Source organism: Trifolium pratense, linkage group LG6 (assembly GCF_020283565.1).
Source record: "Trifolium pratense cultivar HEN17-A07 linkage group LG6, ARS_RC_1.1, whole genome shotgun sequence".
NCBI classification, from domain to species: Eukaryota; Viridiplantae; Streptophyta; class Magnoliopsida; order Fabales; family Fabaceae; genus Trifolium; species Trifolium pratense.
Genome location: NC_060064.1, coordinates 914,078 through 931,938, shown reverse-complemented (window position 1 = coordinate 931,938; position 17,861 = coordinate 914,078). Strand labels below are relative to the sequence as shown.

General features: G+C 33.3%; 1 protein-coding gene across 1 annotated transcript; it reads left to right on the top strand.

Annotated features, from left to right (window-relative positions):
• The first annotated feature begins 1,670 nt into the window (after window positions 1-1,670).
• Window positions 1,671-17,861, top strand: LOC123889618 (protein PIR). The gene is made up of 30 exons (XM_045939034.1): window positions 1,671-1,925; window positions 2,384-2,456; window positions 2,556-2,620; window positions 2,712-2,789; window positions 3,264-3,383; window positions 3,495-3,565; window positions 3,639-3,731; window positions 5,070-5,139; window positions 5,299-5,363; window positions 5,897-6,092; window positions 6,262-6,413; window positions 7,249-7,342; window positions 7,474-7,665; window positions 8,675-8,886; window positions 9,198-9,345; window positions 10,237-10,405; window positions 11,086-11,162; window positions 11,362-11,532; window positions 11,854-11,930; window positions 12,023-12,125; window positions 12,357-12,476; window positions 12,588-12,731; window positions 12,900-13,043; window positions 13,802-13,945; window positions 14,065-14,152; window positions 14,656-14,783; window positions 15,812-16,016; window positions 16,287-16,459; window positions 16,697-16,906; window positions 17,532-17,861. The coding sequence occupies exons 1-30, from the start codon at window positions 1,872-1,874 to the stop codon at window positions 17,724-17,726; spliced, it is 3,831 nt and encodes a 1,276-aa protein (XP_045794990.1). The 5' UTR covers window positions 1,671-1,871; the 3' UTR covers window positions 17,727-17,861.

Sequence of the window (17,861 nt, the reverse complement as noted above, 5' to 3'; positions counted from 1 at the left end):
CAAAAAAGAAAAAAATAAGATTACAAAATATGAGACCATGGGCAAGTAGTGATGTGTGAGTATCAATATTTATAAAGACCATTGTGGTAAAACATACAGTTTTTTTTTTTATATATAATTATTGAAAGGAACTCCAACAATCATGAGGATTAATTGTATAATATAATAATAATAATTTTGCAGTTATAGTTGCATCATATGAATACCTAAGGGTCAATCATAATTGTTTTTATTCCTTGTAATTAATCGTTTGATTGTTTTTTTTTTTTTTTTTGATAAGCTAATCGTTTGATTGTTGATTTAACCTCTTGCAATGTGTAATAATATATTAATATGATTTATCTTGGTTTTTTTAGAAAATTAGATTATATATATTTAATAACAATACTAAAAATTATATATACATATAATTTATATGTACATATTTTAGTGACATATATACGAATTAAGTTTTTTATTTGGGCAAGTATATGGATATTTAGCAGGTTACTCTTAATTATTTAGTCATTTACGTTTTCTATTAATCCATATTTATCATTTTATATATGCCAAAATATAGTCTTTTGGAATTATGGGGGTTTCTTTTTCTATTCATGTATTAATCATTAGACATGAAATTTAATTTGTGGAGGATAAATTTTATTTTAGATATTTTTAATAATTAAGAGAAGTTGGTAAATTTTCAATAAAAATATAGAGTTTTTTTAGAGGTGCCACATCATCACAATGAAGGCCTATGAGCAATTCAACCTTCTTTTTACTAGTAAAAGATTATTGAAGCTCATTCCTTTGGGACTAGAGTTCATAATAATAATAAAAAAATGTAATTATAAATCAAAGTAATATTCAAATAACATTTACACAACTAATTTTTTGTGCGCGTTGAAGATTTCTTCAAAACTTTGTTATACTATTTAGAACCATGTTAATGTTAACTTTGTTATACATTTACACAACTCATTTTTGAATCGTAAAAACATTTTTACGATAGTAGGAAATTAAAATTTCAGTATGCCCTTCCATGGAATAATACTTTTTTAGTTTATTCCAACCCGTAGGGAATAATAAATGACAAAAGTCTCTATTGAATAGAAGGTGATGTCATTTTTCGTGCTCATCTATTAACTTTCAAGTATCTTCAAATTGATAGTTGTGAAATTTCTTAAAGAAATCCAGATTGATTTCACCATATCGCTATTAAAAAAAAAAGAAGTAACAAAAAAAGTTAGCCACTTCATCCGTTTTATGCAGTGAAAAATAAATGGTTAACAATATAAAAATGATAAATTTTCTAAACTCATTTAAAATATGTACAGTTAAGAAAGCTCCTAAAATTTCACCTTCAATAACATGTTTACTTGAAGTCATTATGTGATCGTTGAAGTTTAGAATTGAAGTTAAAGTTTTGTTGAAAGAGTTGTGATTTATATTGTGAATATTGACCGGTTTATAAATTTTAAAAAGTAACATGATGACAAGTTGTGAAAAAATATAAGATTTATCGATGAAAAAGTAACATGATGACAAGTCGGTAATTGAAAATTTCTTCAAAACTTTGTTATACTAGAACCATGTTAATGTTAATTATTTTTGCTTAGCCTCAACTCAAAGTCAAAGCAAATGGGGAAGATTAGCTTTAACATAATTAATTACCGACTTCTCATAGTAGTGGTGAGTAGTAGTAGAAAGGGAAATACAGAAAAGAAAGAGGGCATTATAGTCAACACAAAAGTTGTACCTGCTCAACCTTGCAATTGAAGACTCTACCAACAGAGTATAGGTTGAAATAGAAACGAAGCAATTGTAGTTAATCTTTTCCTTTCTATGCATCGCACTTTGATTTTCCTTCACAATTTCTAGAAGATTCGGTTATGGCAGTACCCGTTGAAGAAGCCATTGCAGCTCTCTCCACATTCTCGCTTGAGGTACCAAACCAACTCAAACTCCTACTTGAATTTGTTTCTTCTTCAACATTTAATTTTAATTTCTGCTACATTTTTCTCATTTCTTTTGCTATGAAATTTGAAATGCGCTTATGGATCGGTGTTTTTTCTTTGCTACGTTTGGTCTTATTTAGTCAATTATTCCTTAAATTCGCGCTAATTCTAATTATAGAAATGTTTAGTAATCTAATAATGATTTTAGGATTGAGTATTTAATTTGTAAATGATATGTATGGGGATTGAAGATATTCCATATTATCTCAGTTACTTAGATTAGTCTCTGCAGTTACGCTTACGAGCGGAGCATACCTTTGGTTTACCAAAAAAAAATATTTCCGGATTAGATTAACGCAATGTATGAACTTGAGGTTCTTATTTCGGTATTCGCGAGTTAATTTTTCATGTGATTCTTATTTTTTTGTTCATTAATTACATAATAGGATGAACAACCAGAAGTGCAAGGACCTGGAGTGTGGGTTTCAACCGAGAGAGGTGCAACAGAGAGTCCAATAGGTAAATTTACTTAAAAAGAATGCGCGAGTATTGAGCTTTGCTTGAAAGATGCATAGATGTATTGGTAATCACGAACATTTACCACCGTCATTTTTGTAGAATATTGTGATGTTGCGGCATACAGACTATCTCTGTCAGAGGATACGAAAGCTCTCAATCAGCTGGTATGCTGCTCTTGGGATATTTTTGTTTATTTAATCTGTGCTGTAGATGTCTGCTGTAAATTTTGACTGCTTTTGCTGATTCAAAATGCAGAGTTCCCTTACCCAGGAGGGAAAGGAGATGGCATCGGTGCTTTACACATATCGTAGTTGTGTCAAAGCACTTCCTCAGGTAATATTTCTATCAACTATGATCAGTTAAAGCCAGTCAATGGACATAAAGTACCTGGTTTTCTGGTTAATGAAGAAGTTTTGTCAGAAGGGAAAGGGTTGCTCTTTAGACTTGAAGTGCATATTAATTAGATTTTAATTTTACTGGCACTGAATCCAAACTTACTATGATTGTGTGCTAGTTTCTCATGAAATGTCTACTTTTCTTTTGGAAAAGGCAAATTTTTTACAAGTGTTAAGAGCGAAATAATGTCACCAGTTATTTATTTATTTTGGTTGGATGGGTCACACCCAAAGTTGTAATGTCAAACCCAGATTTTTGGGATAGTGAATGCAGTCAAGTAGTTGAAGTTTCATAAGTAACTGATAGTTTTGCTTAATGCAACATGATATCTTGTATACATTCATTTTCAAGATAAACTTCATATGTTTATAGTTTCTTCTGTAATTTGTGCATTTTGCCACAATGGGGCAGCTTCCTGATTCTATGAAGCAAAGCCAAGCTGACTTATATTTGGAAACATATCAAGTTCTGGATTTGGAAATGAGTCGTTTGCGTGAAATTCAGAGATGGCAAGCATCAGCTTCCTCAAAAGTACGAGTTGTGCTTTACATATTGTATGATCCATTTTTTTTTCTTTCAGAAACTTAACTAGATCCAGACTTAGCATGCTAAGTAAATTCATTCATGTCATTTTTTATGCAGTTAGCTGCTGACATGCAACGGTTTTCTAGGCCTGAGCGACGCATTAACGGCCCTACAATATCTCATCTTTGGTATGTTATAATGCTGATTTTGTTGTTTTTGTCATTGTTATTTATTTATTTAATAGCTTTGTTCTTGACTTAGGTCTATGTTGAAGTTGTTTGATGTTCTGGTGCAACTTGACCATCTTAAAAATGCTAAGGCAAGCATACCTAATGACTTTTCATGGTACAAAAGGTATGCATTTAGTTTCTGCCTATGTTACTTTATCTTCAAGTAGAGGATCTCCAACTTTAATTTCAGGTTGCGTTTGTTTCTGTTAGTTATATCTTTCTTCTGTTCCTTCATTGAATCCTTTTATATTCCTGATGCCTTTAGCAGCCTGTAATTTGATATGTAAACTAATGAGCAGAGATTTTTCTCCATTTATCAATATTGTTCATGAATGTACTTCTGTAGTACAGTCAACCTAATGCTTTGTTGATTGGAACTCCTACACCAAAGTTAGGAACTTGAGGGATCTAGCTTTTTGCCTCACCTAAAATGTTAAATATTATATTTTGTAGGAAGAACCAGTTAGTGAACTATGAGATTTTCAGATTGAAGTGTTTGATTGGAACTATGCAGTGAACCAAAATGTCATTAAAGAAACTATTAAAGAGTCCCACATTGGATGTGATATGGCCCCTGAAAACGTATTTATAAGTGGGGGGCACTCCTCAGCTTAAAGAGTCCCAACCTACTATTAGGTCACGGCTATCCGGCCACGCTCCAAATGTCCATTCCAGGGCACGAGAGGGGTGTGTTAAGAGTCCCACATTGGATGAGATTGGCATGAACACATTTTTATAAGTGCAGTCCTCACCAACCAAAAATCCTCAGAAAATGAGCATACAGGTGATAATATCACCTTAAAAATACAACATGACCAAGAGTGCAAGAGGGTTGCCAGACATCCCTAGCTACTTTTTTAGTTTGATATAAAATATAAAAAGTATCGGGCATCCTTAATCTCCAGTGAAGTTACACTGTTTAGTTTCATTCAGTTTCTTTCCTTTTTTTTTCTCGGTTCTTTATTTATAATAGATTAACCCTGCGTTTGGTTTGAGAGAAAGAAAATAAGGAAGACATAAATTTTTGAATGTTTTGAAAGGGAATAAAGTGAACTTTAGAAACGACAAGCTCAATATTTCCAGAGGCATAAGATTTTTTTTTTCCGGGGGAATTTTCAATAGTTTCTTGCAGAAGAACACCAAATTTCTTATTGTTCTTTTGCATTTTGTATTTTATTTTCCTCTGATATAATTTCCCCTGTCAAGAAATCGGAAATTTCAGTATTTCTTTAAATTGTTTAGCTATAGATGGTTGAAATCATCTAATTATTTAGGAGGTAATATGGATATAAATTCCAATATATCACAATGAAAACATGGTTTTGTTTAATCTATTTTAAGAAATGTAGTTTCTGTTATTCTTAATTGGGAAAACTACAAAAATTGCTTAACTTCAGATTTGAAAAAGAATAGCAAGGTTTCAAGTTTCTAATTAATTCCCCCCGCACCCCCACTTTGTCAGGACTTTTACACAAGTTAGTGGTCAGTGGCAAGACACTGATTCAATGAGGGAGGAGTTAGATGATTTACAGGTGCGTAATTGTTGAAATTCCACACAGTCTTTGAAATACAGAAATCTGTACATTTTTTATTTATTGTTTGATTTTCCTGTTTTTTCGTCATTTAAATTTTATTTTGAACGAAATCCGGAGAAAGACGGATTATTGATCTTTCTTTAATTGGATGTGCAGATTTTCTTGAGCACAAGATGGGCTATTTTGTTGAATTTGCATGTTGAGATGTTCCGTGTAAACAAGTATCCTGTATATCTGCTTCGCATTTTTTCCCCTTCCATATGACTACGAGAATTTCCATTTTCTGGTTTAACTTGTAATCGTTTGTTTATTTAAGATTTCTTTTTTCGATAGAAGTCATCTGTGCTTAAGATGAATGTGGATTCAAGGCTAGAAATCTTTTTGTTTATTTGAGTGCTAGTTTATGCTGATATAGTTATGAGAAAGAGTGTAGGATATCAAAGGACTATCTTCTTAATGCATGTATACTTTCATTCAAAAGAAACAAGCGGATATGGTTTGACACTCAGGCTAGGAAATGAAGAAACTGTTCTATTCAACTTTTCAATCTAAACCAAGTTGGACGAAATCTAGCTGATTAGAGGAATTTTTAATCTAAATTTGACTTCTTGGCTTTTGTCTTTGAGTACAGTCAGTGCAAATAATCATGTTGGTTTATCACACCCTGACTCAATTTTTACTTGTATTTGTATCATCATTTTTAATTTAACATACTCCTCTTCTATTTCTTATTCAATTCCTTGACTTGAATTAGTGTAGAAGACATTCTTCAAGTTCTTATAGTATTTGTTGTAGAGTCCTTGGAGTTGGACTTTGCACTTCTCTTTCCAGAGCGCCACATTCTTTTGCGTGTTTTGCCTGTTCTTGTTGTCCTAGTCACATCTTCAGAGAAAGATAGCGAGTCTCTGTACAAGAGGGTAAAAATCAACAGACTGATCAATATATTTAAGGTACTGTTTTTGTGTGTGTGTGCGTGTGTATATATATAGGCTGAGTGATACAATATACCGACTGGGTTATGAAAAAAATAATGTTATTGAATTACTTAAAGAACTTTACATTTCATACAGTGAATTCTTCTCTGCTGACTGGAAACTGAGATCTGTTTATCTTATACAGAACGAAGCAGTTATTCCTGCCTTTCCAGATCTGCATCTCTCTCCAGCTGCTATATTGAAGGAATTATCAACATACTTTCCAAAATTTTCTTCCCAAACTCGCCTTCTCGCCCTTCCAGCACCTCATGAGCTTCCACCTCGTGAAGCACAAGAATATCCTCTAAATTATTTTTTGTTTTAACTGATAATTTGGTGCTAATATTTGTTATTATTGAGCCAATATTTCTTTTCCTTGATCTGTGTCATGAACAAATATTGCTTTACAACTTTCACCACAAATAGATGGATTGTGATTGCGACATATACTTTTGGATAACAAATTGCATGCTTTCTGTTCTTTTGAGTTAAGCAATGCAAGGAGGGTGCTCTGTAGTTCTTTCTAGTTGACGAACTTTGTTTGAAATGAGAAAGTGAAGAAAAATAATAGCATATGAAGATGTAAGGAGAGATGAAACAAAGTGAGCTTTTGTATGAAACAACCTCAAGATAAAGTTCTCATTTTTTTACAGTCATTTGAGAATGTTTAACAGATTTTAGCAACAAATTAACTGTCTGATTATGTATATATACACGTGCACTGATCATTGAAAATTTTATTATATTTTATTTAGCCAGAATCGAATAGTACATTTGTTGAAAACTGTTAGAGTCAGATTAGTTAAGATACTAAACTGACTTCACTAATTACTCTAACAAAAACCATATCGGTTGTCTCAGCATTGAAAATTTGGTGCAATATTTTTGCTCTTCCTGCAAAGTTTTGTGCTTATCATTGTTAGATGATGTGGAAAACTTGATAGGTTTATTATATGTTCTCACAACACATGATGCATTTGGATAATGAGATTAATTTACAGTTAAATTTAATTATGTTATTTTGATTAAAAAATTATTGAGAAATCCTTTTACTTCTGAAGCTTTAAGTTTGTATAAATGTACGAAGCACCTTCCTTCTTTGTCCTTAGAAAGTAACCTTGACATGTGACACGTATCAGAGACATTATCTAATTGTCAATCATATCGGAGCCATTCGTGCCGAGCATGATGATTTCACAATTCGTTTTGCTTCAGCAATGAATCAGGTAATGCCCCCTGCTTTGCTTGGGCTGCAAAAGAAAAACCCTCCCTGAAATCTTTTTTGTTTTGTTTCATGTTAACTGTTGCATACCATTTAAAGCCTGTGTGAGTTTGTTATCTATCACTGTTTTTGCAGCTGTTGTTGTTGAAGTCCACTGATGGTTCTGATGTTGATTGGAGCAAAGAGGTCAAAGGGAACATGTATGATATGATTGTTGAAGGTTTTCAGCTATTAAGCAGATGGACTGCACGCATTTGGGAACAATGTGCGTGGAAATTTTCTCGACCATGCAAGGATGCATCCCCATCATTCTCTGACTATGAAAAGGTAAGGAATGATAAAATCTTCCAATTATTTCTATCTTCTATTATCGTGTGCTTTTCTTCTCATTCTTCTTGTAGCCCAATAGTTGCTTGTTTTTACTGGCTGTGATGTCTAATCAGTGCTCTAATCTGGTACAGGCACCACGGGCTGCTAATATTGCTATAATTTTTAATTTGTATAAACCAATTAACTATTCATGTCAAAGAGCAATTCTGACATTGCAATTTGTATTTATTGTGGTGTCGATACTGCCTGTAACTTTTCCCCATCAAACTTTAATCAGCGGATTTTGTCTTTCCATTGGCACCATCAAAGTTAGTTATTTTCACGTTAACCAATATTTCCATTATTATTTTTATTTGTGTGGAACAATTAACTGTTCATGTTAAAAGAGCAATTCTAAAATAGAATTTGTGCTTACAGTAATTTTGACACTCCTTGTTACTTCAATCATGTTAAATGTGAATTATTTAATTACATTTCAGATCAACTGCATGAAGCTTAACCATGTATCACTTAAACTAACCAATTTATTATATCACTCAACCTCTTATTAATTCAATATTTCAATTAACTACTCCCTCCGGTCCTTTTTATAAGAAACACTTTGGAATTTTTATTTGGTCCTTTTTATAAGAAACACTTTGACACAATTCCATTTGTACCCTTATTAAATACAATCAAATAATTCATTATAATGCTAGTGCATTAATTAGAGAAGTCTATTTCTCATACTAGTCAAAGGTTAGTTTTGGAATATAACATAAAATGATAGAATCATTAATGAGAAAATTTACCTTCCTTGGTCTGTGTGATTTTGTCAAAGTGTTTCTTATAATAAGGACCGGAGGGAGTACTATTTAGTTGTTTTAACCATGTGCAAACATGAACTAGGTTAATTGTTGCTAAGTTTTATTTAAGTCAAAGTAGCCACTGTACCACCCCAAGTGTATCCTGAATTGTTTCATATTATATTATATATAATAACATAAATACTGTTTTATGCTTGTAGGTGGTACGATATAATTACAGTGCGGAGGAAAGGAAAGCACTGGTCGAACTTGTTAGCTACATAAAGAGTGTGGGTTCTATGATGCAGCGGTGTGATACACTGGTTGCCGATGCTTTATGGGAAACAATACATGCTGAGGTCCAAGATTTTGTTCAAAACACATTAGCTTCTATGTTGCGCACAACCTTCAGAAAGAAGAAGGATCTCTCTAGGTAGGATTCTAATTCGAGTTGCATGAGAAAAGTGATTATTCTACAAACAACTCTACTATTTATAGGATTTCTCCCCCTAACTACCATTCTAACTAACTACTTTCTGTTATATTACTGATCAGTGTTATGAAATAGCAGCTATAGCGGCACTATAGTGCTATTGCATAGTGGAATTTGAGCAAACTTCCCTACTTTATTCCCTTGTTGGGCTTCCTCCTTACATATACTTGATTGATAGGAGGTCTCTGTCTATCATTTTTGCTTCAAATTTTTAGATTGCACATATCAATTACCTAAATGTGTATTTTCAGGATTCTTTCTGATATGAGGACCCTTTCAGCTGATTGGATGGCTAATACAAACAAGTCAGAATCTGAGTTACAGTCCTCACAGCATGGAGGTGAAGAAAGCAAAGCAAACATATTTTATCCAAGGGCAGTTGCCCCAACTGCTGCTCAGGTCTGCATTGTTTTCCATTCTCTTTCTGCTGTGTGTTGTGTAACCTGTTACCATTGGTATGCTACCAAGTGGATTTATTAGAGCTCAAAGTGTTAAAGCTGTTTATTGAACTGTGCCATTTGCACACATGTTTTGTTGAACTGTCACATAGACTTGCTATGCTTTGATAGAAAATAAATATGCATAAAAAGGTCCACACATGCTTTTATCTTGAAATGTTGATCAAACGTTCTTTATTGTGGTCATGCATGTAATGTAAGTAGACATGTACGTATGACTATGAAAAGCATTTTCTTTTGTTTTTCGAATTACTTTTTTCAAACTTAGGTCATTTGGACAAATTTTCTTGTTGTTCTTGTGTATTAATGTGCATTGTAGCCATCAATTTATTATAACTATAGAGGACTTTTCCTGATATTTTTTTGTGGAGAAGCTTATCAAAAGTTGTCGGAAAATTTCTATATATCCAGGCTTGAAATGCTTTATGAATTCTTTCCGTTGATATGTATTATTAGATTTTTTATATTGGGCCCAACTCATCCTTACTAAACCGGATTGTAAGGTGAGGGGTGCCACTCTTTATAAACTAATTTCAAACCTTATCTTTATAGTTATCCTATGCACGACTTGGGTTTTTTCCCATACACCCATCATGCCCAACACTATTGGGCTTAGTGCATGGATATAAATGGTGGTTGGCCTGATTGATAGACTCTGATACCATTTAGTTTTTTTATATTGGGTCTGACTCATCCTTACAAAACTGACCTGTAAGGTGGTGCCACTCTTTATAACTCATTTAAGGGCTTATCATTATCTTATGTGAGACTTGGTTTTTTTCCCAATATGTATTAACTTGTGGTTTGCGATTAACTAACCTCTTCAATACAGGTGCACTGTCTGCAGTTCTTAATATATGAAGTGGTTTCTGGTGGTAACCTCAGGAGACCAGGTGGACTTTTTGGCAATAGTGGCTCAGAAATCCCAGTTAATGATTTAAAACAGCTGGAAACATTTTTTTACAAGCTTGGTTTTTTCCTGCATATTTTAGACTACTCAGGTAATGATGTCTTAGATTGACCCTAGCATCAATTTTACTCCAAATTTGCCCTTTAGGAACATTCTCCACTGATAGATTGAATATCTTCACTGACAGCCCTACCTCTCTCTTGCTAACCACTGTCAGTGGTTCCTCTCCTACATTAGTGAGCTAGTTTGGAAGCATTATATTGTGTTATATCTCTGTTAATGAATAATATTTGGTCCCCAAATGTATATGATTTCACAGTGAGCTTCTTCTGACAGGGCTTTTCTACTCCTTTTTTTTTTTATCTGACTTAATAAATGGGTTGATAGTCGAACACCCTGAAATAGAAATAGTACATACAAGCAGTGGGGCTGACAGATGCTTGGTTGTTAATGATATCATTCGCATGGTCGTGAAATCCTTGGACTTTTACCAATGTTAAAACATCCAATAAGAAACTATAAACCATTGGGTTTCGAGGGCAGATGGGTGTTTAAAGGATAGAGGAATGCAATATTAAGCCGCCAATTCTTGTAGAAAGTATCCCAAAAGATTTTATTTTATCTGATTAGAGAAGAAATGCAATAGAATGAAGGAAATCCTGAAAGATTTCTACTCTACCATTTAAAACAATTAAATAATATAGAATGCTTTGCACCATTGCCTTGTTTCATCCTTCGGTGTAATTGACTTAAGTGGTGTGATGCTTGCAGTGACTGTTGCCACATTGACAGATCTTGGTTTCTTATGGTTTAGAGAATTTTATTTAGAGTCTTCACGAGTCATTCAGGTAATACTTATTACCACACGATTATTTGAATTTCAAAATCTATATTTTGACCAAAAACTCTTCTAAATAGGAGCAATTGATTCAAACTAATTGCGTAGCTAATTGCAACATATTGCATTCCAACCTTTCACTTTTAGTTGCAATTGATTCAAACTATCAAATGATGATAGGCTAAAATTAGTTAATTGGTTCCCTGTAGTTTCCAATTGAATGCTCTCTTCCCTGGATGCTGGTGGATTGTGTACTTGAGTCGCCAAACTCTGGTCTTCTTGAGAGTGTTCTGATGCCATTTGACATCTATAATGATTCAGCTCAGCAAGCCTTGGTGTTGCTGAAGCAACGGTTTCTGTATGATGAAATTGAGGCTGAGGTATTACAACTCTGAACTTAGTGCTAGATGATTATTATGTAATGAATTTCATGAAGCAGTATAATGTGTGATACGGAAGGAAGCAGGACCCCTCAAGAGCACATCTCTATGTCTCTGCTCTCATTTAGTTTTTCTAATTAATAGTTTGATTCAATTTTTTTTCTCTAATTAATACTTAAAATTCCCACCTTCACTTTTTTATATCACTATCAGTTTATATCAGTGGCAGAGTGAATTTTGGTGTTAATACAATTTCAGCTCTGATTACTTGTTTCGTATCATGTGCTTTCTCTATTGAGCAAGTCTTCTTGGTTTTTACAGGTGGATCATTGTTTTGACATATTTGTTTCCAGATTATGTGAAACCATTTTCACGTATTACAAAAGTTGGGCAGCAAGGTCTGTCATTTTCTGTCTTATCCAGCTTTTTTTTATAACTCCTCAGTCCTCAGACTAACCTTTTCAATTGATGGATGCCGAAAAACATGCAGTGAATTGCTTGATTCTACATTTATCTTTGCCTCAGACAATGCAGAAAAGTACTCTGTGCATCCTATAAGGCTCAATATGCTGCTAAAAATGACTAGAGTGAAGGTTAGTGGATTACGTTATCATAATGTTTCTCTTCCACAATTTGATTTGGTGCATTGAAGTATAAGCTGGGCATCTCTAACCGGCACAACAAATTTTGGAGAAGTCAACTTTCATTTATAAGATCTCTCAGTGTCTCTATCTCTTTTTCTCTCACATAAGTTCTGCTGGATATCATTATTAGAATTTAAGTGAGTTACATTTACTCATGATTAATATTTTTTTGATGTGCAGCTACTTGGAAGGATGATCAACTTGCGAAGTTTGATCACTGAACGGATAAATAAAATTTTCCGTGAAAATATTGAGTTTCTGTTTGATCGTTTTGAGTGTCAAGATCTGTGTGCCATAGTGGTTAGTGATTTTACCTTTGCTAATTCCTTTGGCAAGTAATTATGAATTTTCAATTTTATTTTATCAGTATTCATCAAACTAAAGTAATAGTACTATGACTATTTATTCCAGGAATTAGAGAAGTTGTTGGATGTCTTAAAACATTCCCATGAACTGCTGTCAAGGGATCTTTCTGTAGACTCTTTTAGTCTCATGTTGAATGAGATGCAAGAGAACATCTCCCTTGTGTCATTTTCTAGTCGACTGGCCTCACAGGTTTTTCCTTTTGAACTCTAAACATGTACTTCAATTTAAATATTTGATGTCTCTCTTTGTTCTCTGTTCATTAACATTATACAACATCTTGCATTAAAACCATTATTGGTAATATTATGACTTGATCTGTTTCCTGCAATTTTATTGATGAATTTCTGTGTATGCTAGATTTGGTCTGAGATGCAAAGTGACTTTTTGCCAAATTTCATCCTCTGCAATACTACTCAACGTTTTATCAGATCATCAAAGACAATTCCTGTTCAAAAGCCATCTATACCCTCTGCTAAGCCTAGTTTCTATTGTGGTACTCAAGTAAGCATCCTCTTACTGCCCATTTTCCATTTTTATAAAATGAATTGCGAATAGTGTTAATGGCTTACTTAGTCATATGTGTGTGATCATAAACATAATACATACAAATATTTCAATTTTAGACCATATGCTTATGTATACTGTTAGGGCCCAGGCCAGTCAGTGATAAGGATTTAGCAAGTGTACCGAGTCAAATCAAGTAATAAGTGGTGAATAAAAGTAATTTCCTCAAGGGATTGTATTTCAATTACCAACTCACTAAGTAGTTGCTAAGTAATAAGTGGTGAATAAAATTAATTTCCTCAAGGGATTGTATTTCTGAACTCTGATTTGGAAACTGAAGAAATGGAGTTGCATTTTAAAGAATTAAATTAAGGACATAAACACTATTCGCACATTCAAGCTAACACCAATACCTCAATTATTAATCCCTTTCCTTAAAATCAAGAACCGTAATTCCTGAGGCATTTTTTATTCAAACAAGCATTAAACTTGGGAATTTATAAGATTGCACGATGATCAAGTCGTATTCCAAAGATCTCAACAATCATGGTGATTTACCTCAAGTACCAATTTTCAGCTTTTGTCCTATTACTATACTTTTTTGTGTTTCATATGTGAGGTTCTGTTGTTTTTTTTCAGCCCGTTGAGGATGTGTAGTGAGTGGGAGAGCTGAATAATTGTTGTGTTATTATTTTCTGTATAAATTTTCTGTATAAATTTCTTGAATCTCATTAGCTCACTATATGTAATAATAGGATTTAAATTCTGCACATCAAAGTTTTGCGCGACTGCATAGCGGATTCTTTGGAATACCTCACATGTTTTCTATTGTTCGACTTTTGGGATCCCGATCATTACCTTGGCTTATTAGAGCCCTTCTTGATCATATATCAAATAAGGTATGTTATTCTTTATCTTAAATTCTTAATAATAATAAGTTCATTGCATGAAATTTTCCTTGAAAACCTCCTAAACATTACCTTGTGCTTTCTAACAACGTAAAGTGTGTTATTCCTAGATTACGTTGCTTGAACCAATGATAACAGGATTACAAGAATCCATGCCAAAATCAATTAGCCTTCTTCCTTTTGATGGAGGCGTGACAGGTACAAGACGCTTTTCCTTTCACTTTTTTTAACCTTTAGTCTGATATTTCTGTATGTGCGAATGCTTACAAGTGTAGGGTAACTCGATTATAGATGAGATTACAAGGATATTCAGTTCTAGCACGTTATTTTTCATTGGAAAATATTATTAGTAATCAATTTCTTAAGATGTGTGTATAATCTTAAACTAAAGTTAATGAGACGGAGTATTAATCATCAGTAGCATGTTTTACCTCGTCCTTTATTCCAAGTTAAAAAATGCTACTATCATTGATGGGGGGAAATTTTCAATATCTCAGCACTGAAACCACCTAATGGGATAAGGTCTTGTTGTTGCCATCATAGTCTAAGCACTGTAATATTTTGCTGGAAATTTACTAAGACAACTATATTGCATGCTCATTACAAATCGTGTTTTCTGATAAATTATAAGTACTAATGAATCAGGCACATAGATGCATGGTCAAATCCAAGAAATTAATTATTTGATTACTTCTACACAGGCTGTGTAAGACTTGTTAAAGAACATCTTAACTGGGAGACAAAATCAGAGCTGAAAGCTGAGGTTCTTCATGGTATAAAAGAGATTGGAAGTGTATTATACTGGATGGGACTTCTAGATATTGTGTTGGTGGGTGATCTAGTGCTTTTATCAATTTATTTATTGTAATGGTTGTCAGCAGAACTGAATAAATATATATATTTTTAAGATAACTGTTTTGAAAATAATTTGATGGTTTTTTGAAACAGAGGCTAAAAAGAAAACGGATGGGTCAAAACAAACTAAATGAATTGTAAACAGTAAATTTAACCACTTATAGCATATGTAGTTAAATGGTCTATTATTTAGACATGATTTATGAGAAGACACTATGACGGTATTTGGTCCAAGCTAGCTTCTCCTAGTGAGAAAAAGGGTTTAGTTGTTGTATATAGGATATAAAGTACCAAGGAGTATCCATAATCAAGAACCTTTATGATGCACATCTGACTCATAAAATTAGACAAGATGTTGAAACTTGACACCCTAGAAAGGTTTAGTACTTATTGTGATTGAAAAGGAAACCTTTATGTTTACAGTTGAATCATCATTATTTTGTCAGAAACTTTAAATAAATGAATAGTGCAATAACAGTACATAGTATCTGTTAGGACTTATAATAAATGGGAAGATTATAAATCAGTAAGTAATAAAGTTGGTTATTAGTTAGTTTTGTTTATTGGGATTGTTAGTTAGAGGATAGGAGTAGTATTTTGTGTTTACCAACTCTGTTTATATTCTGGCCCTGTCTGTTATAAATAGGAGCAAACCTCTCCCAGTGGAAGTTAGGAAATCATTTTTTTGAAAGTTGTAAACTACAGAATCTCACATAGGCTTTTAATGAATTTGAATCTCGCATAGGCTTTTAATGAATTTTCTCTAAAGGAGATCTCATGTCAGTCAACAAATTAAAAGTAAATATTTAGTTATTATCAAACTCGAAAAAATTATTTTACAAGTATATTAAATATAGAAAAATGAATTTCACATTGTGGTGATTTCATTACCTAAGAAGTGGGGAGGATAACCTCACTTTCCTTAAGTGTAGTTTATTGACATTTTTCTGTGCACTAATTTAATTTGTGAGTAATGATTGCCAAATGTTGCATTCTTGACAGAGAGAAACGGATACAATGAATTTCATGCAAACTGCTCCCTGGTTGGGCTTGCTTCCTGGAGCAGATGGACAAATATTACCTTCTCAAGATGGAGATAGCCCTGTTGTCAGTCTCTTTAAATCTACGGCTGCTGCAATGGTTTCATATCCCGGTTGCCCATCACCTACTTCTTTCCACATCATGTCAAAACAAGCAGAAGCTGCAGGTATGATATTTTATGTGTATTCTAATTTCCTTTGTTAGCTTGGCAACACTGACAAGCAGATCATTGATGTTAAAATATAGTTGAGAACAAGCTTAGATTATACCATTAGGAAATGTAATGGCATTCAGGTATTTCAAAGCAATAGAGTCCTGGAGGAATTGCAATAGCCGTTCTGCTTTTAGGGATCTCCATGTTATGTTTTTTATACATTTACTTTTATGGTATTTTATAGTTTTATTAATGGTTCAGGCATTGTCTCTTTTATTACAGATCTTTTATATAAGGCTAACTTGAATACTGGAAGTGTTCTGGAGTATGCGCTTGCTTTTACAAGTGCTGCATTAGATAAATATTGTAGTAAATGGAGTGCTGCGCCCAAGTCAGGCTTCATTGAAATTACAATTTCAAAAGATTTCTACCGAATTTACAGTGGTCTCCAAATTGTAAGTAGCAACCTTCTACACTATTGCCTTTCATTATTTACACTATAATACACTGTAATGTCATAGGATAAACATCAATTATAGAACCCCTTTATTTGGCTTTATGTGCTAACCAAAAATTAACTTGAACCACTTTGTAAGATCTGGTCCAATTCATTAATGAATTTGCCAGTGTCCTTTTTTTTCCCTCTTTTTCTTGATGTTCTTTTGACACGTGCTTTTGCTTGAGCTACATAGGGATACTTGGAAGAGTCTGCCCAAGTACCATCAAGTAGTCCTGAAAGGCTGGGAGATTCAGTTGCTTGGGGGGGCTGTACCATAATTTATTTGCTTGGGCAACAGCTGCATTTTGAGCTCTTTGACTTCTCGTATCAGATCCTCAATATCGCAGAAGTGGAAGCTGCATCTGTTGTGCAAACACCCAAGAACTCTCACTTTGCTGTTCAGGTTTATATCTGTTTTACATAATTAGAATGTAGTATATTAACAAAATTATTGCCTCCGTTATTGTTGATACTTTGCCAAACAGGCATCATACAAATGTTTTGTTTTGTTTTTCGCTTAACTATTTGTTCCTTGCCTCCTGCATTGTACAGTTTATATTTTTTAAAAAACTTCTATTAAACTGATTTGTCTACAAAATTCTTATGTTGCTTCAATCAACTGGCATAATGTTTGACAACTTCTTTTTGGCCATATTTTGAAGCAAATTAAACTTATGTTTAAATAGCTGTAATAATGACTAATGAAGTCAAAGTAGTATATAATTGTGGAGAAGCTGCGACTTGGTTAAGTTTAAGTCGTGATAAGTTTCTTAGTATGAGTCAGTATATAGTGAATAAGTTAAAGGGCGCTATTTTTGTCTTTCTGTTACTAACAGCTTCTATCATTGAGTTAGTTTAGCATACTGTTGGGTATTTGCAACTGAATCTATATAGTGTAACAACTGAAATCACAATGGAAATCATCTTGATTTTCATCAGAAATAATATCATTACTCTCTCATCTCTAGGATTTTATGATTATGTATCATTTATGGTGTTATTGATTGTACTTATTTTTCTTTTGACAGGGATGGGAAGCCTTATTAGAGGCAATGAAGAAAGCAAGGAGATTAAATAACCATGTTTTCTCTATGCTCAAGGCCCGCTGCCCCCTTGAAGAAAAGACAGCCTGTGCTATTAAACAAAGCGGCGCTCCATTACATCGCATAAGATTTGAAAACACAGTTTCAGCATTTGAAACTCTGCCGCAGAAAGGTGCTTAAATGAGAAGTTAGACTTCCGTCAAATTCTGTGTATCGTCCTCTATGCATGTAACGTTGAGATGGTGTCTGTAATAGATAGATATTATATATGTTATTCATGAGCAGAAATTTCTATTCAGAGAAATATATTTTATA